The 19,889-nt window shown below is 44.0% G+C and overlaps 2 protein-coding genes across 2 annotated transcripts; one reads left to right on the forward strand and one right to left on the reverse strand.

Annotated features, from left to right (window-relative positions):
• Positions 1-60: 60 nt before the first annotated feature.
• On the reverse strand, positions 61-12,669 carry dmgdh (dimethylglycine dehydrogenase). Its single transcript, XM_076096342.1, has 16 exons — positions 12,548-12,669; positions 12,075-12,243; positions 10,890-10,988; positions 10,626-10,790; positions 9,902-10,106; positions 6,145-6,393; positions 5,864-6,062; positions 5,619-5,788; positions 5,374-5,527; positions 4,291-4,456; positions 4,065-4,195; positions 1,957-2,174; positions 1,234-1,391; positions 846-905; positions 610-744; positions 61-515 (listed from the first exon to the last, which is right to left on the reverse strand). Exons 1-16 carry the CDS (start codon positions 12,667-12,669, stop codon positions 303-305), a joined length of 2,613 nt encoding a protein of 870 aa, XP_075952457.1. The 3' UTR covers positions 61-302.
• Positions 12,670-15,308: 2,639 nt separating this feature from the next.
• Positions 15,309-19,607, forward strand: bhmt (betaine-homocysteine methyltransferase). Its single transcript, XM_076096430.1, has 8 exons — positions 15,309-15,395; positions 15,611-15,743; positions 15,825-15,937; positions 16,118-16,309; positions 17,088-17,235; positions 18,263-18,445; positions 18,529-18,757; positions 18,846-19,607. Exons 1-8 carry the CDS (start codon positions 15,375-15,377, stop codon positions 19,024-19,026), a joined length of 1,200 nt encoding a protein of 399 aa, XP_075952545.1. The 5' UTR covers positions 15,309-15,374; the 3' UTR covers positions 19,027-19,607.
• Positions 19,608-19,889: the final 282 nt, after the last annotated feature.

A 19,889-nucleotide genomic window follows, 5' to 3' on the forward strand; every position in this document is an offset into this window, starting at 1 on the left:
GTTTGACTTGTAAAACATTAACATCCATTCAGAGAATTATAAAAAGTAAATTACTCGCCCAGAACTTTGAGACATTTCGATGCAGGAACATTAAACATTTTTATTTCCCTGTTGCTCAAAAAACACATTCATGAATCACACTCGCAATCTGTTCTCAACTTCCCCCTCGTGAAGAGACAAGACAGGAACTAGAAGTTGTGAGGTGGCCACGAACAGTCCAGTACATGGATTTATGACTCTCGTTGATATATCACAATAAAATCGTTTTTTCATTAGCGTGTGAGGAACCGATCGAGGACATCTTATGATTTTCCCTTTGCCTTCTTCTGCAGCCGGGTCCGCGTGGGTTCGGTGAGGACTAAGGGCTCCTGGATCACCATGGCGCGGTATTTCCTCCCCAGCAGCTCCACCATCACCTTCTGGCCCACCGAGCACAGCTCCGGAGGCAGGTAGGCGAAGGCCAGGCTCTGCTGGCTGCTGTAGCTGTAGGCTCCGGACGTCGTGTTGCCGACCACCTGACGAGGGAAGACACACCTCGCTCATGTGAGAAATAACCACAAAAATAACCCTGAAAAACTGCCTCACCGGGCGACTTCCGCCGTTGCTGACCTTGCCGTTGTGCCAGATGGTCTCGTTGCCTTCGGGGTCGATGTCATCCGTGTCCACAGTGATGTAGGAGAGCTTCCTCTTCAGGCCCTTGGCTTTGATCTCCTGAAGGGCGGCTTTGCCAATGAAGTCAGCGGGCTGGACAACAGAAAACAGTGTTATTCAGAATTTATTCCTGGTTATAGAGGAAATAAATCGTAAAAACTTGTTAATGTATGTTAAACGAGATGGATGGTTACCTTGTTCAATTTGATGAAATAATCCAATCCGGCCTCCAGAGGATTTGTGTCACAGTTCATCTGTAAAGATCAACAGATGTCAAAAGTCATAACCTTAAAGGAATAGTTCACAAGTTCTTGCCAAGAGTTAGATCAGAAGATTAGATATCACTCTCATGTCTGCACGGTAGCATGGCCAGCAGCCAGTTAGCTTAGCTTAGCATAATGACTGGAAACAGAGGGAAAAAGCTAGCCTAGCTCTTTTAAAGTATACAAAATCTGCGTACCAGCACCTTTAAAGCTCACTGATGATATCTTGTTTGTTCAATCAGAAGAAAAGTTGTGACATACTCTTACTTGTCCTCCTGTGTGTGTGTGTGTGTGTGTGTGTGTGTGTGTGTACACGTACCTCGGCTCCCCAGCCTCTGAAGCCCTTTTCCAGTCTGAGGGAGGACATGGCGTACACGCCGAAATTGTCGATGCCCTCGTCTTTTCCTTCTTTCATCATGGCCTGGTACACAGTCGCCATGTTCTTCTGCTCGATGTACAGCTCCCACCCGAGCTCACCTGAACACACACACACACACACACACACACACACACACACACACACACACACACACACACACACACACACACACACACACACACACACACACACACACACACACACACACACACACACACACACACACACACACACGAACACACACACGTTTAGTATCACTGACCAGTATGTCAAGACAGTTGCACGGCCGTCAACTGGGCAGAGGCCTTTAGCAGTCTTTAGTTTGTGTAGTTTACAAGTACCCGAACAATCGATTATTGAAGCAGTTGCAGATTATTTATCTGTCGATCGAATCAATTAATCGACTTGTCGTTTCAGCAAAACAAAAATAAAAGATGCACTAATTGAGACTTATGAAATACTTCAATAACTTTAGTTTCTCATAATTTTAACTTTGTAAAACCACATTTTACTCAACATCTCATAATATTTGATTTAGTTCAGAATTGGAACATCATAAGTTTAATTTACTATCTCATTATTTAAGCGTAGTTTGTCATTTGTTTTAACAAGACCAGTACTTGTTAAATCAAACAGGAAGTAACTTCACAAAGTGTGCAGTACCTGTGTAGGAGATCCTGATGGCCCGGACGGGAACGCCGGCCAACTGGATGGACTTGCAGTGCAGAAACTTGAACCCGGCGTCACTCAAATCCTCATCCGTCAGCTTCTGAAGAACTTTGCGGGAGTTTGGCCCCGCGATGCCCAACACGCCTAAATCTTCTGTTACGTTTCCGATGTCCACGTCATACCCTCCGTCTGCAGCCTCGTCCTCTATCCACCTGAAGAAAGTTCAAATACACAGAGAAAACTTTCAGCAGGCGAATATTGTATCACTATCGCTGCTATGCATGTTGAACAAACGCATTTCTAAGGGTTAAAGGTTGGAGTTTTAAAGACTGGGCAAAAATGATTTTAAAAGTTCAGTGTGTAGGATTTGGCGCCATCTAGCGGCGAGGTTGCAGATTGCAACCAGTTGAAACGTCTACCACGTGCAAAGCATGTAGGAGAACTATGGTGGCCTACTCTGAAGCTAGTTGCTTTAAGAGTAGTGTGTAGAATAACAGAGCCAGTGTGTGTGTGTACTGGGAAGTGAGTGGCGGCAAATTTGCGTGAGCGAATAAGTCGGCACGGGGCAGTTAGTTAGTTAGTGAATGTACGGTGGAAGTTGCAGTTTGTCAAAAAAATAAATGCTGCAGCTCCGGCCATTGAGACCCAAACAACGTTGTCCCCCATGTGTTTTCTGACCACAGTGAAGAAGACAATGCAGAGTGGTTTGTCCATTCTGGGCTACTGTAGAAACGTATGTAGATATAAACGGCTCATTCTAAGCTAACGAAAACCCAATAATTCTTACTTTTTAGGTGATTAGACACTAAAGAAAACATATTTATTAATATTATAATTCATTTCTGCCAGTAGATCCTCCTAAATGTTACGCACTGTTCCTTTAAAGGAAATATGCTGTGCACATGTTTTTGTGAGGACCTCAAGGATACACACAATGTGTTTTGGTGAGTGACACTGAACATAAACATGACTCTATAATGTGATTTCACATATTGTCACTTATCAGCCGTGTGTGGGAAAAAGTCTCACAGGATGATGTGATCTTGTTGAACTCTCCATCTGTAGTCTTTACCAGCAGAGGTCGCTACACAGCATGAAACGTGTCGTTGGTTAGAGAGAACGTTTTAATGTCACACTGCCTTCTGATTGGAGCAAATTGAGGGGAGTCGTGTTGACAGCTGCTGAAAGGTTTCAGGTTTCCGCCGTATAAAACAGACTGTGAGAGAGTTTTCTTCAGCACAGCTCGGGGCTCAGCTCTGTCCAGGGTGTGAGAACTAACATCATGTACTCGGTGTTCTCTGCAATATGAACATTGTTTGTCTACTTGTGTGTGTGGAGGTTGGTGCATGTGGCCCTGGTTGATTGCTGCTAAGATGCATGAGTGTAGTTTTGCCTCAATGCTTTTGAGTACTAAAACTACAATGACTACAATTCATAGAGTTGGAAAGTGGAAGGAGCTATTATTTAACTTTTTTTAAATTATGGTTTTTAATTGAATGAATGTGCACTGGTGGCATTTTTAAACACAATGAATTCCTTGAGTCCTATTTGGGGCGTTCCTGGTAGCAGAAGTAAATGCTTCATTCTTTTTCTCCATAAACAATAATATGCGACTCAGAGTTGGAGCCCTTCAGTAAGAAAATATCTGGTTCTTTGATAAAAACTGGTAGCAACCTGTCAATCAACGTGTAGCCCCACCCCTAAAGCATCCCCTGCTTTATGGTCTGTTTGACTCTAAATGGACCATAATGTACTAAATGAACATCATGCTGTATTGAAGAATACTTGAAACTAGAGATTGAGACCATAAACTCATGTTTACAATGTTTACTGAGGTAATAAATCAAGAGAGACGTAGAGTCATTTTCTCATAGACTTCTATGTAATCAGAGGTGTCGCCCCCTGGTGGACATTAGAGAGAATGTAGCTTTAAGACGCTTCTGCATTGCCGCCAGCTGCTGCACTCTCTGGCTGTTATGAACACGTCCCATTATTATCTATAACCTTTATGTTGTGCTTGCCTCATTATTTAGGCAAGATGAAACTACCGAGCTAGCTACTGTTAGCCTGATTAAGCGGAGCGAGATGAAGCACAGATTCACCTGAGATCATGCCCCTCTGACCCAGAGCCCGTGATGAGCAGGAACTCTCCTGGTGCCAGCTGGGTGATGGTGACCTCAGCGAAGACTCTTCCGGTGGGTGTCAACATGTGGCTGATATTAGTCAGGCCCACCTGCAGACACAGAGGATAATGAGTCGGAGATAGAGGCGGCGTGCACTTCAAACAGCTCACACGGGTGTTAATAATAAAGCACACTTGTGCTCTACCTTGGGCATGGTGTTGGCAAACAGGCGGTCCAGCAGCTTGTGCGAGTCCTTCCCCTTCACGATGTACTTTGCAAAAGGCGTCAGGTCGATCACTCCCACCTTCTCCATCACCAGCTTGCACTCTCTGCCAACTGGTCCGAACCAGTTGGTGCGTCGGAAACTGGGCCTGAGCACAGCACAAACATCTCTTTATAATCCGTCGTTATAATTGTATAATGTGAAATCAAAGTGGAAGTATTAGGAATGAACATTGTTCAAGCTATTTCTTATTGAGACTATTATAGTACATAAACAAAACTCGTGAGTCGACAGCCGTGCTAGCATCGCTGTAAGAGCTAAATGCTAATGTCAGCATAATAACATATGCTGTGGCTTTGTTCAAAGACAAACCCTCATGTCACAGATATGAGACCACAAGTATGCAGCTACTGAGACAGCCAACTGGTTTGGCAAGACTCCAGAGAAATGTCTGACAGTGTGGTTTTTAAATCATTGTGATGTCACATACTCTGAAGCTGAGCTCCTGCTCATGGTGACAGTTGTGTCAAATGCAGCTATTGACAGTTATTTGCATGTGTTGTTTGAACGTTAGCAGCTGTTCTGTTCTTTCACAGTGTGGTGTGTCTAAATATCTAAATGCTTCTCTTGTGCTGCAGCTTAGAGTCAGATGATGTGTGGTGAGTTCATCTCTGCACTAAACCGAAAGAGTTAGGAGGGAGCCCTTTATGGGAACATGCGTTTGTGCCGTGTGCCAAGAGCATTGTGTCTTCAAACGTATATTCAGAGGAGCATGCATCTCCAGCAGAAACCATAAGAGCTTCTTTCTTTATGCATTGCTGTATACTCAGAGTCGTCGTTCAATTCATCTTCTTTCTCCACAATGATGAGAGGGAAATGTAAAAGTGAGGAGGGGGTGTCTCCAGTGCAGGAATGTGTGATTGCTGGTTAATTAAAAGGGTTGCAAAGTGCCAAAGTCACATTAAAAAGATACGTGTAACTACGGCCAAACACATTATTAGAGATTTTTAAAGAACGTACATTAAAGTAATATTTCAGATGAGCTCTGCTAACTAGATGCCTTACTTGTATCCGATGTCATCTCCAGGTTTGTAGAACCAGTGCGGTTGTTCCCAGCCGGCGTGGAAGCCCATGGATGCTTTGTCCTTCAGCAGCTCGTAAACGCCACTTTTTCGGTGGGTTGGTCGACCGGCGAATCGCTCTTCCTTCGGGTAGCCAACTGATGAGACCGACAGAGTGACGAGTTACCGTTTAGCGACGGTGAAAAGAGAAGGTTTCGTCCGATGAACGCGCGATGGTCTTGTTCTTACCCACATTGTTGAAGCCATAAGATTCTCGAGCTTTGTCGCACAGGAAAGACTCGTCCGACCATTTGCCGTAGCGGTTGGGGTCGCATTCAATCAGGTCGTAAGGAGGCTCCCCATTCCTGATCCAGTCACTCAGGAACTTACCGATCCCGCCAGCATGGATGACTCCATACCTGAAAACAGTCCAAAGCTTTGAGCGTTATGAATCAGCCCTCATCTGCTAACCAATCCCCATTCCCAACACATACCCGAAGCCAATGGCAGTCCAGTAGTTGCGAACTCCTTGGTGCGGTCCGACCATGGGCAGCAGGTCAGGGGTGTACGTGATTGGTCCAGACACTATGTTGATGATGTCAGCCTTCTTCAGCACGGGGACCATCTCCATGGCCATCTCAACGTGCTCCATTATCCTGTCAAGGTCCGACTCAAACAGCTCCTTACCGAAACCTGCAGCAGCCACACAGAGGCACAGATAGTTAGCTAAAAGAAATAAAAAAATGGAGGACGGACGGACAGATGGCGGACAGACCTGGGGGCACTCCGTCTCTGACCCAGGAGTCCTGCAGCACCATCTTCTCCATCTTTTCATACGGGCCGAACAGCAGGCCGTCTCGTTCCTGACGCAGGTAGTAAGAGCCCTCCAGGTCCCTGATGACGGCCAGCTCCTTCTTCAGAGCCTTCACCTCTGGTACCGTTGCCGTCACTATGTACTGGTGGTGCACCGGGATGGTGGGGTGTTCGAACCCAATCATCTTGCCCACCTCCCGGGCCCAGAAACCTTTAAAAAACGACCACAGGGATGGTATTAAATCAACTAACAAGATTAAGTCGGCTCTGCTTTGTGGGCTGCATTTGAATTAGTTAGAACGAATAGCTTAGCTTAGCATAAAGACAGGAAACAGCTAGCCTTGGTCCGTCCACAGGTAACAATCTGCCGACCAGCAGCTCTAAATCTCATTAATGAACACATTCTCTCATTCCTGTCTTGTTTTGTAATCAGGACAAAAACTGAAGTGGAAAAAACAACAAGCTTTTTATAGGCAGTTTTGTGCCGGAGGCGCCCTACCTAGAAATGTACGCATTAAACACAAGACATATAGGCACATTCTTTTACTTTTGGACAGAGCTACGCTGGCTGTTTCCTCCTGCTTTGTCTTTATTCAAAGCTACGCTAACTAGCTGCTGGCTTTAGTTTCATATTCAACAGACAGATAGATATAAGAGTGGTGTCAATCTTCTCATCTAACTCTAAGCAAGAAAGAAAAACTCCCAAAGTATTCTCAACTGCCTCCACTGTACCAGACGTTTGGCAACTTGGCAGTGCTGGTACAGCATGTTCTCTATTGCCTCATATTGGTTTTATTGAACCGTGAACTTTATGTCTCCTGGTGGACGCACAAAGTTTGATGAATGAATCTGTTTGTATGTAAGAAGTTACATCCCCTGCAGAAAAGTTAAATGTACAGTGCGTACACCTGATCAGCTCAATCAGCACATTCTGTGCTGCATTGGCCTAGCCCTAGACAGACTGTCTGTGAGAACACGGGAAATCATTGTTTCATAGCTGCAGTTTAGCCTCAGGGGTTTACAGTCATGTACATTATGTAACAGCAGTTTTTCAGCAGCTCATCCAGCAGACACAAAGGGAGCAAGAGACCATTTTGCATTTTATGCCCCCGGCCCGCTCAGCAAAAATCAGGCCAGGGGCATAAAATGTCCCCTTTCCCACTTCCTACCCCCCTACTTCCAGAGCCCTTGCTTGGACCACACTCATCTTCGTACTCGGCTTAAATTTTGATCTGAACTACACACCTGTAACGGTTTCTGACTACATCTCGCATGGTTGTGACGCTGTCGCTGTGACAAAATCTATCCACAGAGAGACGGACATAAATAATAACACCTGGCAAAGTACTCAAAACCTCCTCTGTGGTGGTTCCTGATACAACAGGTGTCTCCAGCACCCACATTGTGCCATGATGACTCTCTCTCTCACACACACACACACACACACACACACACACACACACACACACACACACACACACACACACACACACACACACACACACACACACACACACACACACACACACACACACACACACACACACACACACGGTGAAACCAGTACGAGCGTTGCAGCTGTCTGTCTCTCATCAGCTGGTTCATACCCAACACAACAAATGTGCATCGTTGTGACCTCTGACCTCTGTTGTTGAGAAAGTGAGATGTGCCAAAATCTGCAGTTCCTCAAATGGCCACTTGAGGCTCTAGAAGCGAGTCAATCCCCATATACCTCCATGTTAAAATGTCAAACATTACAGCAGAAATAAGCACGTTTACAGCCCGGTACAAATAAAGTTTTGGTCTCTAAAGCTAATTTCCCCATTGATGATGACTGTATGGTGGGAATTTTACTCTATTAAGGCTTAAAGTTAAGCAGGGACCTGGGCACTTTGAGTGACAGGTTGGTGTCATCTCCTCTACTGCGTCGCCCTGACCTGCCTCAGCTCCACCGACGAGCCATCCCTTTGACCATTTTTGGATTAACCGCAAGGGGGTGAATTTGTTTAATTGCATGTAGATCTGCAACATTTACTCTTTACATTATGCACGTGCGCCACACGTGAACTCTTTCTCATGGTGAGGGTTGGGGGGGGGGGGGGGGGCTTGCACACAACATCCAGATAAGGACCCGGGCAGGTTATGCAAGAGCTGTGCTGCAGACGACCGTGTTTACCAGACGCCTGCACACAGGGCCGATTCACTGGGTTACCCAGGAGGAGTGATGAACGGAGTCAACAAGCTCACCAACATAAAACATCCTTTGAAACAAGTCCCGCTATGTCCACGCTGCTAAACTATTTTAGTTTCTCTATTCATGAATATAAACGTATAATAATCAGGTCAGAAGGTCGCAGGCTAAATAACATGTGGAAATATTGTGAAGACAAATTTGATTAAATAGAAACTACGACTTGATTTAAAAATATATCCACATAGTTACAGTGAGCTGTAACTCCTGAGCATCATGTGTTGCAATTGAGAGTGTAACATCTAGTTAGCAAGCCTGCAGAGAAGTTTAAACAGTTGGCTAACCTTTGACCTTAATTTAGGCTCTCAATGTCCAACTGGGAGGAGGGAGTACTGCGCTTCAGACTGCTCCACAGTTTGATTGAACAGAATTTGTGAAAAATAAAAATGCTGGCTGGACAAAAGAAGTGGTTAAGGTTCTGCACAAGGCTCTGTGGAGAATGGGAGGGATAACGTGTGTAAGACGGAGCAGAGAGAGACTTTAACCGAGGACAGTTGGTGTTATGCAAGCTCAACAAAACAGCTGCTTGTGGGTACTGGGTTTTAAACAGTAACATGAGCACAATGACTGAGGTTCCTGCTGTCTCTTGGTGAAAGCTTTCTTTCTTGCTATGTTGGATTAATTATGGCAGAAAGTACTTTCAAAAAAGTAATGAAATTGTTACGGCAGACAGGTGTGATATCTATCAGTTTGACATTTCAGTCCCTGGATGCAAAAAGCAAGAAAATGATTGAAAAAAATATATATATCCTGTCGGGAGGTGTGCAAGTGCTGCTGCTTCAAGATTGGACGACATGTGGACTGTTGGCCTGTTTGGATTGGCTGTCGGAGACAGTGAAGGCAAAAACGCCAGCAGGATCCGCAACATAACCGGCTTCAACCGAGAGTACAGAATGTGCAGGAAATATGGAACAAGACGTTATGTATGAGCTGTAGAACGTTTGTTCTGCAAGGGTCTTTTATGCAAGGGTGACCAAGGATAAAATATGCATGATCTATATATATATAATTCTAGATGTTACACAATCTCTTCAATGACACACTGAAGCAAATTCCTGTAAGTTGCCAGATAAACAAACAACAGCAGCAGTGATGAAAGGAGTCCGTGCCAACAAAATCCCCCCAGAGCTGGTATGACCCAGTTCAAGCCAAAGTCTAAATTACTCTGAACTCTGCAAGCAGTGGTCTGTGTGGGCAAAGTTCTCCTGCTGTACAGTGTGCACAGATAACATAGAGCAGCGACTGTATATTCTCACATTTTAGCGTGGGTCTTTTATGTGAAACACCTCCAAGACCCAAACCTTAGTGTATGGACTGCAGTAAATATGAGCCTCTAGTTGTTGTAAAGCTGACTTTGATGCAAAAAAGACATTTAAGGCCTGATTTTGCACGAAAGACCAGAGCAGAACCCATCAACATTTTGATATCTCTGATTTGAGAGTGAATGTGCATTTGTGCAGGTACAAACCTGTTGCATTGACGATGCGATTGGCGCGGATGGTCCCGTGAGGAGTCTGGACGTCCCACTTGCCGTCAGCGGTCGGGTTGAGGGCGGTGACCGGGGCTGGGTTGTAGATCTGGGCACCGTGCATGCGAGCGCCAGCAGCCAGGGCCATAGTCAGAGAGTAAGGGTCAATGTGGCCGTCTCCTGGGGTGTACAGACCTGCCAACACCTGACAATAAAGAGAAACTTTAATGTAACAATATTCAATATTTATCACTATAATATTCAGAACAAATGGTACCGACACCATACCAGCAGATTTCATATTCTTTTTATGGTGTATTTAACCAAAGGGGTGTATCCACATGCGAGCATGAATGTGCTAAGCAGATTTGATGTCAGTCTGGATAATATTAGATGATTTAAAAGAGTTGTTTGTGTGTAAAATGTTGACGTTTTGTCCTTGTGGTGGTGAGGGGCTCAGAGGGAATCATCTAAGTATCATATAGCAAAATTCATGTTGACGAAGATTTGGTATATTTCATGGGAAATTCCTGTGCACAAAAGGTAATTTCTGTCTCGAGATGCTGCCAGACAAAAGGACATTATGTGATAGTTGTACTACGGTGTGGTGGATGATCATTATTGACAGTTCAATCAAGGACCACCAATCATTACATCATTAATCCACCGGAATCAAGTTCACTATGAGGTTGAATACACTAATATTTCCATGGTTCTCACAGACCTTGTCTATATTGAGGAGAGGGAAAAGTTCGTGGACTTTCTCCGGTCCGATGAAGTACTGTTCAGTCACATTCCAGTGTGTGCGCGTCATCTGGTACTTCATCTCGTCCACTCGAGCCGCCGAAGAAGCAATACGGACGCTGCCGGGCTGATGAAGGCCCACCGCCTGCAGATGAAAAGACGATACAAACGACGTGTGACCGGGGCACACAGATAGAACCTCATCAACACATCAAAGTTAGGAAAGGTGAGCGAGACACCTCACCTGTCCAGTTTCAGCCTCCAGGCGCTCGTATAATTTCATGCTGTCATAGTGGACTTTTTTGAGGTTGATGCCTGGATGGTAATATGTTGTCAAACCAGCCTGAAGTACAAAACAAACCAGGATAAGAAAATACATCCACGACGACACAGCACTTTACGCATTTTTTGGCAGAAATAAAGACTGAAAACACAACACTGACGACATGTTATACGTTTGCAAACAGTTGCATATTTAGACATCTAGCAAGACACAGAGCAACATCATCACTCACATGGATTCGTATTTGTGAAACAAAATTTGTTTGAACTGACTATGACTCCTGAAATGAGTTCCCTGTCACTCACACAAATGCATGCTGGGATAGGCTCCCGCCCCCACAGATGAAGAGAGTAACATAGTAAGAGTAAGTTCCCCTGTTCGACATGCCAAACGTGTATTAATAGCATCACAGTGAAGTGAATGAGCGGCAGTGTGGGTAAGTGAGTAACAGCTGCCCTCCAACTCAAATGTCAGGAAACCTCTTCAGTAAATAAGGCTGTCGAGGAAGAAAGCTCTCCATACTTGTGCTATTAGCATTAGACGCCAAGTGGTCAGTAGGAAATAGGGCTGAAACGATTAGTAAGTCAAGTAATGTTTTAAGCAAAAATGCCAAATATTCCCTAGTTCCAGCCCCTAAATTGGGAGGATTTTTCTGCAACTATCAGTCAATTAATCAAAACATATATATGACGATTTGCTGCTTTTCTTTGCTTTTAATGACACTAAAGGACATATTGTTTAGTTTTGGACTCTTAGTCGGATAGAACAAGAATTTAAAGAGTGTCACTTTGGCCTCACTTTTATGGACAAAATTTATAATCCAAAAAATGATGTGCAGATTATTTGAAAACGAGTTGCGGCCCTGGTTTAATGTGAATGGAAACTGGATTAAGTAAACTTGAGTAAATTGTGACGGGCATTATTGAGTATTTTCTGACATTGTATTGAGGATAAATAATAAATAATGACAGTAATGTTAGTTGAGAGTGAAAATGAAAATGTGTCAAAACATGTGGTGTGACAATGTGCTCGTGCTGTGAGACACAGATCACATGGGTCTTCCAAGAAAAGCTTATTTAGCCCTTCATATGTCCACCTTCACATTCACTGGATTAGATAAATAAAAGTTGACTTTGGTGGACGTACAGCGTGCCAGGTGGACCCAGCCGTCAGATCAGACTTCTCCAGCAGCACCACATCCTTCACGCCACCTTTGGCCAGGTGATACGCCACGCTGACCCCCACACATCCCCCGCCTATGATGACAGTGTCAGCGGTGTCCTTCCACCTCTTCCTCAGAGCTGAGGATGCATCACTGAAAGACAGAGACATTACAGGTGAATCATTGCAGCTTTACAACATGCACCTCGTTTACAATGTTGTCCTTACTGCAAACAGAGCTGACATATTGAAGTCACCACCATGTGTGACATGATGCACCATAACTGCTTTACCATTTCTGCATTAAAAGTTGTGTGAATCAACCGGCTGTGCAGCTTTACGCGCATTTTACGCACATTTTACGCACCACACGTTCAGCATGGCTATTTAATACTTGATAATAAACGGGTTAAATGAAGTGTCCAGCAGCGCACATGTGACCATCTGCACCATCTCACCTCTCCTCAGCTTGTTGTCTTGAGGTGCAGCAGATGGTCCTTAAAGGAGGCAGAGCTCTCCCTCGACACGCGGCTAAATCTCTCCGCAACTGACAGTTGATTAGGTTTAATATACGCGACATAATTGAGGTAATATTTTTGTATTTAAACTATACATGCAACTTCTAATATAGCCCCCCCTCCTCTCTCTCACTGGACCCCTTCACTGCCGTGTGTGGTTACAAATATCCCACTTTCGCACTGACAGCCGTGTTGGCACGCCCACAGGTCGAGGACCAAGTCAGGACGAAACTTTACCCGGAACAACCCTCACGCGCGTTAACACTTTGAGTGCCAAAAAAACCAAACGTAGGTGACAGAGATCCGAATATATGTGAATGATTTTGAAGTATTTCTTTTTTTTTCGATCTGTCATGTTACCAGGTCTAATGTTTATTGTGTTTCAGATTCAAAATTTAAGTAAAAGTACTTAAGTATTTGGAGCAACATGTGCTTAAAGTATCAGAAAAAGTATCAAATTTCATACCAATATATTTAGTAGTTAATGAGATATTTCAGTCTGGACCACAGAGGGAAACCAGTAAAAACAATCACCAGCCAAACCTGTTAAATTATGGAGCATGTATTGGTATTCTTGCATAGAAGCCATTAATGCAACGGTGCAGATGAATAACACTGAACTATTTCCAGGAAAGGCTTTGCTCTAGTCATTTGTGTCTGGGTTATGTAACTTGTGTGAAACGTAAACAACAGTAGACCTCTATTAGATAGAGTCTGAGCGATCCATACGGACACATTGATCTCTGAGTGGTCCTTGAGCCTTTTATTGCAACACAGCTTCCTCCAACAGCTGCAACAGGTTTGAACCGGACGTTTATCTTCACAGCTGCTTTAAATAAACACCAAAATGCAGAAGCAAATGTATGAATGGACCAATTTAAAATGATGTGCACAGTTTATTGAACAGTATTGGGTGGATTTCCAAGCAAACTTGGAGTTAAAAAGTTAGTAAGTGTTTCAACAAACATGGTGCAGCAGACTTAACTACATCAAGTTACACAACAGCATGTGGTCCATACAGGCTGCCACTATCTCTGTTGGGACGGCAACATGCTGGACTGTTTGCTTAAAGCTTGTCCCAAGGCAAAGCCTCTTCTTCTATGTCTGCAAATGTTTGTATTTTGTTAATAGTTTTTACCTGTAAGGTTTACTTTAAAGGTTTTAAGTTTTTTTGGCACGCTAGCGACATGACTCCACAGCGACAGCAACGTCTTTCTGTTGGATGGTTCATCACTTTGGTCCACAGCGACTGATTGTTGTGAACTTTTCTGTACACATTCAATCCGTTTTCACTCCCAACCAGGCGGCAACCTTCTGTTCAAAGAAGTGAAGCCAATGCTGAAGATCCTTAAACGTGCATTCTCTCTACTGGCCAGCAGGGGGCGACTCCTCTGCTTGTAAAAAGAACTTCTCTCTTGATTTATTACCTCAGTAAACATTGTAAACATGAGTTTATGGTCTCAATCTCTAGTTTCAAGTCTTTTTCAATACAGCATGATTTAGTGAGGTGTGGTTTTCTTACCTAAGCTTAAATTTCTGTGAAGTTTATTTTGAAAGGACACTAAGCCGTCACTGCACGTTTAAACGCTAGAGGGGTACCTAGTGCCTCGATCTCCAATCTCCAAGGGGCACTGACCAAGCGGCGGCATTTGATACATTCATGATCCCCTGAGGATGAATCCTAATGAATTTGGTGATCCCCTGATTTTTCCTCTAACTCCACCAACAGGCCAAATATTTCATATGTAGTCAAGTATCTCTTCCTCTACAAATGTTTTGATTAATGACATTCATGTTCCCCTGAGGGTGAACTGTAATGATTCTAATGAGCCCTCACTTTACCTCTGTTTGCAATGTTTCTGTACTTGCTTGTGTCTTTTCACTTTGCAGCATTTCTTTGTTTATTCAGGGAACTTTTCACTTTTGAACAAACTCCCTGATCACATTCCCACCTGGAAGCTGTCAAGTACAACCACAGTCTGATCTGCTGGAGCGGTTAATGTGGTGTAATGTTGTGTCTTCTTAAGCTGCAGTGCGCTGAGCTCTCAGGACCACTGTACAAATGAGCTGAACGAGACATGCTAGCCTGGATTATTAAGACATTTCAACCCTCTTGACATGGGAGATATAAACTAGAACATCCGCAACAAATGTGGCATCTGTACATCATGTACTGTCTCAGAGTATCATGTTATATATCACACATGGCGTTAGATATAGAGGGATACAGGGTACAGAGGAGCGTCCTAAAAAAAGATGCTAACATAAGATGATCTTTTAGAAGATGATGCATTGATGTAGATTAAACTAAACAACAGGATATAAAGGAGTTAACATGCAACATACACATGAATATTAATCCAGAAACATCAGATAGTAAAACACTGACAGGGAACATTTTACTGCACAATGAGTACTTTTACTTTAAATACATTTTGCTGATACATACTTTTACTTAAGCAAGGTTTTGAATGTAGCACAAGTACTAGGAGTATTTCCACAGTGTTGTATTAGTAGTTTGCATGGGTCAAAATCACAAAATATCAGTAGAGCATAAGTCTCATGAACAATAGGTTATCTTATGCAAACCTGCCAAAAGAAGAAGAAAAGATGAGCTGTGCAAGAGAAGGCGGTTCCTATTGAGTGACATCAGGCACCGCGCCCTCCTCAGATTATAAACGCAGCGTGGACGTCTGCACAAAGCTCTTTCCGAACTCAGAGGGACTCTGCAGCTGAGAAGAGAGGGCCGGTCACTGCTGCAATAATCATGGCACCAGGAGCTAAGAAGGTGAGTAAATAAGATGCGACAACACATATCGTTTTGTTTATTTAACTTGTTGCATGGTTGAAGTTTTGACGCCTCAGAACTCAGGTTCGGGTTGTGTGTGTGCGCTTTTTTTTGTGCAAAAGGAAGTGGTTCTGCACACAGCCAACCGAAGATGGTTAAGTGTAACAAACTTGTGAGCATTGCTGTGCTTCGTGCACGCGTTTGTTTTCACGCAGGGTATTTTGGCGTGTCTGGACGCGGGAGAGGTCATCATCGGGGACGGAGGCTTCGTCTTCGCCCTTGAGAAGAGAGGTTATGTCAAGGCAGGACCGTGGACCCCCGAGGCTGCAGCCGAGCACCCAGAAGCAGGTACTGCCCTTTTTTTACAATATTTGTCCTAACCTGTACATCTAGTTGCACATGCTGAATGAAGCCCTGCTGGTTTTTCAGTGCGGCAGCTGCACAGGGAGTTCCTGAGAGCAGGCTCCAATGTCATGCAGACGTTCACTTTCTACGCAAGCGACGATAAGCTGGAGAACAGGGGCCACACTCAGCGCTTCACTGTGAGTAGAGCTCTGATCTGTGTGACTGCAGCTGCTCCCAAGACTCACCTCGAGTCCCGAGGAGGAGGTGGCAGCTCGGCAGCAGAGCTGGCATCAAACCAAAGAACAGAAACAAGAACTTTGTGTTCTCTTGACCTGAGGAGATGCATTTTTATTAAGTGTTTTTATTTGCATCTGCAGGGGCAGCAAATCAACGAGGCAGCTTGTGACCTGGCCAGGGAGGTGGCTGATGAAGGTGATGCTCTGGTGGCGGGAGGAGTCTCTCAGACCCCCGCTTACCTCAGCTGCAAGAGCGAGACTGATGTCAAGGCCATCTTTAAGAAACAGACCGATGTCTTTGTCAAGAAAAACGTGGACTTCTTGATTGCAGAGGTATGTGGTGAGCACCGTCGGTGAGTTGGAAATGAGAGCAAATGTCTGGAAAAAATAACTTTAGTAATGCTCTCATAAAGCTGGGGAGGATCTCCTGATTTTAATCTTTTCTTTTTAGTAAAGGTCAAAACACTGGACCCTTCACTTCCCATAATGCAACCGGTAACGGTTTCATTAGATCATCTCTGCCTCATCATCAGGTTTATATTGCTGTTGAAAAAGTCCAGAGCCACGCATGATGAAACATAACTCCCTTGTAGAGAATACTGCCATTTGTACTTCTTAAAATCCGCAGTCTCTGAAAAGTGACACCTGTTTGTAATGACATCAAACCCCACAGGCAGCTACAATCACCCATCAATCAGCCATCGTTGCTCCACAGTATATTTAAATCTTCACGTCGGTGTTCTCCGATAACATTCATTCACTGCCTCAATGCCAACTAACGGCAACATGTTGCTGCTCACTGCTGACTGACAGCCCCTGATCCTCGTTACGGTGCATCTATTTAAACCTGCATTAACGAGCTGCATTTCTTTGCCCACTTTTGTGGCGGCAGAAAGAAGCTGCTGACGCAACATGACATGAAATCCCTTTGAGTTGATGTGGAGAACTTGTTGGCAGGAAGTTTACACATGCAGCTGTTGCAGAGAGAGAAATGTTAAAGCTCTCTTTTTGGTATCTTAATTTATCTTTAGCACCTACAGTGGCTATTTTAAACTTCTGAATTAAAAATGTGAATAATAAGTCGATGTTGTTAATGCTTGATTGCTTGCAGTACTTCGAGCACGTGGAAGAGGCCGAGTGGGCCGTCCAGGTTCTGAAGAGCACCGGGAAGGCCGTGGCTGCAACTCTGTGCATCGGACCTGAGGGAGACCTGAACGGCGTCAGCCCCGGAGACTGTGCCGTCAGACTCGTCAAGGCTGGTATGAATGGGTCTTAAAACCTCCTGCTCCACAGCAGAGGGCTGCAGGAATGAGTCCTAAAATGCATGAATGAGTATTTTTTTACTTTTTGTTTAGATGCCTGAAATAGTTTGATTAACGCAAGCTTGAGAGATTTGAAAGTTTTGTTGTTAAATATCAAATAAGTCCGTAAATAAACCACTTGTGAATTTTGAAGCTTTTAAGTGTCTTAAAAAAGGCGTTAGCTAACAAGCGGCTAAATGAGATGACTAAACGTCATCACGTCAACAAGCCTTGTTGTTTGTACTAATGTGACCGTGGTGCGGTTCCTTTACAGCATAACTTTAGCTTTTTACTTCTGCATTCATAAGATTACATTCACGCTTCAAAAATCCTAAAAGTGACATTAATTAGTGAAGATTATCTTGCTGAACAAAACGTGTAATATCCTAAACGCTTGTTTGCCACAGAGCTGATTGTCTACAATAAGCCAATAGAAGAAACTCTTTTGGCTTTTAGTTTAGGAACCAGTGCGACGCCAACTTCCTGTACTGAATGTTTTTTTTGGGTCCAAATGCAACTTTAATAGCATCGTTAAAAATATCTTCAGGATCTGGTTTATTTCAAACGAGGTTTTTACATACAAGGAGTGGTTGTTCACAATAAGCATAGGAGGAGAAAATAACTGATACTGCAGGTTAAGAGTCTAAAATATAACATGGAACGTTCCTATGAAAATATACCTGTTTTTGAAATGAAAAGATCTGTTCAATGCTTTAAAAAGAGGATGTAATATGCAAATGTTCACAGTATAAATAATAAATGCAGATTTGTATTAATTGAACAGTCTAGTATAACATCTTTTCAAACTATAGTTGAAGTCGGTGTTTAAAGGATTTAAAATGATTTGACGTTGCCGCCATCTAGTGGACGTATAACAACACGGCAGACTAAAGCGCACACTGCTACAGAGAGCAACAGAAAAGATGCTCCAGTTCTCACCTGGATTGTCATTTTTCTCTAAAGTTTGCACGTTTCCTCTCCGTAGGAGCTGATATTGTGGGCGTCAACTGCCACTTTGACCCGGAGACCTGTGTGAAGACTGTGAAGATGATGAAGGAGGGAGTGGAGAAAGCCGGGCTGAAGGCTCACTACATGTGCCAGCCGCTCGCTTTCCACACTCCTGACTGCAACTGCCAGGGTTTCATTGATCTGCCCGAGTTCCCTTTCAGTACGTGTACACACTCACGAACTGCTGCTTCTCAACGTCTCAACCCAAACAAAGATAATGTACAACCGTGTTCTCTCCCACAGGTCTGGAGCCGAGGATCCTGACCAGATGGGACATGCAGCAATATGCCCGGGAGGCGTACGCTGTTGGCATCCGCTACATCGGGGGCTGCTGTGGATTCGAGCCCTATCACATCCGCGCCCTGGCTGAGGAGCTGGCACCTGAGAGGGGCTTCCTACCTGCTGGCTCCGAGAAGCACGGCAACTGGGGCAGTGGTCTGGAGATGCACACGAAGCCTTGGGTCAGAGCCAGGTACTGGGGAGACTTCTTTCTTTTAACCTCACGTTTTATCTCAAAATACCTCCAGTCTGGTTGGAGTTAAAAGTTTCCCTCTCTGCAGGGCCCGCCGTGACTACTGGGAGAAGCTGAAGCCCGCGTCCGGCCGTCCCTTGTGCCCCTCGATGGCCACGCCCGATAGTTGGGGGGTCACCAAAGGTCACGCTGACCTGATGCAGCAGAAGGAAGCCACCTCCCAGGAGCAGCTGAAGGCCCTCTTTGACAAGGCCAACAAAAACCAGTGAAGACGAGAGAAGGCGTGTTCACAGTCCCTGAAGTTTACAAACCAAAAAGATTGAGAAGTTCTTTTTAGGACCTTTTTCACTGTATGTAGAAGACTGGCATCATACGGTAGAACTTTAAATTAGCTTTCCAGCTTAAAGCGAGAATCAGTGCCTGTTAAAAAATATCACAACTGTGAATTACTGCAAAAACATGAAAGCAGCCACCGTAATACCTCAACACTCCAAATGTACCTAATGTGTTCTTTCAAAATAATTGAATGATGTGTAGCAATAAATGTATAATTGAACAAAATCAGCATGTGTGAGTTCTGTGTTTTTTTTTTTTTTTGTTTTTTTTTAACTGGCTTCAAAGAAGTGGAAAACATAAAGTTTCAACTGAATCCGAGGTTTTCATGATATCCAAGTTGTGGTTTATAGATGCGGTGGTGGAAAGTAACTAAGTACTGAGCTATATCGTGCCTTTTGTGATTGACATTACTTCACACCTGAATTAACTGAATTTAAAGCTGCAGGATGGTAAATTCTTTATTTAAAGATTTTTATTTATTTTCTTATTGTTCTGTTATGTATGTAGAGCACGAGTCTCATGAACAATAGTTTGTCTTGTGCAAACTTGCCAAAAGGAAGAAAAAAAAAAAGAGCTGGTTCCTATTGAGTGACATCAGGCACCGCGCCCTCCTCAGATTATAAACGCAGCGTGGACGTCTGCACAAAGCTCTTTCCGAACTCGGAGGGACTCTGCAGCTGAGAAGAGAGGGCCGGTCACTGCTGCAATAATCATGGCACCAGGAGCTAAGAAGGTGATAAATGGGAACTTAGCTTGGTACTTGAGGGGTTGAAGCTTCTGAAAAACTATTTCAAAA

This window comes from Anarhichas minor, unplaced genomic scaffold (genome assembly GCF_050575085.1).
Source record: "Anarhichas minor isolate MPS153535 unplaced genomic scaffold, ASM5057508v1 ptg000002l, whole genome shotgun sequence".
Taxonomy (NCBI): domain Eukaryota; kingdom Metazoa; phylum Chordata; class Actinopteri; order Perciformes; family Anarhichadidae; genus Anarhichas; species Anarhichas minor.

Coding starts and splice junctions, on each gene's coding strand:
- dmgdh (XM_076096342.1), bottom strand. CDS start 12,669: ATGTCGCGTATATTAAACCTAATCAACTGTCAGTTGCGGAGAGATTTA. Junction 12,244..12,547: donor AGACAACAAGCTGAGGAGAG/GTGAGATGGTGC, acceptor TCTGTCTTTCAG/TGATGCATCCTCAGCTCTGA. Junction 10,107..10,625: donor CTCTCCTCAATATAGACAAG/GTCTGTGAGAAC, acceptor CTTTATTGTCAG/GTGTTGGCAGGTCTGTACAC.
- bhmt (XM_076096430.1), top strand. CDS start 15,375: ATGGCACCAGGAGCTAAGAAG. Junction 16,310..17,087: donor TGGACTTCTTGATTGCAGAG/GTATGTGGTGAG, acceptor GATTGCTTGCAG/TACTTCGAGCACGTGGAAGA. Junction 18,758..18,845: donor AAGCCTTGGGTCAGAGCCAG/GTACTGGGGAGA, acceptor CCCTCTCTGCAG/GGCCCGCCGTGACTACTGGG.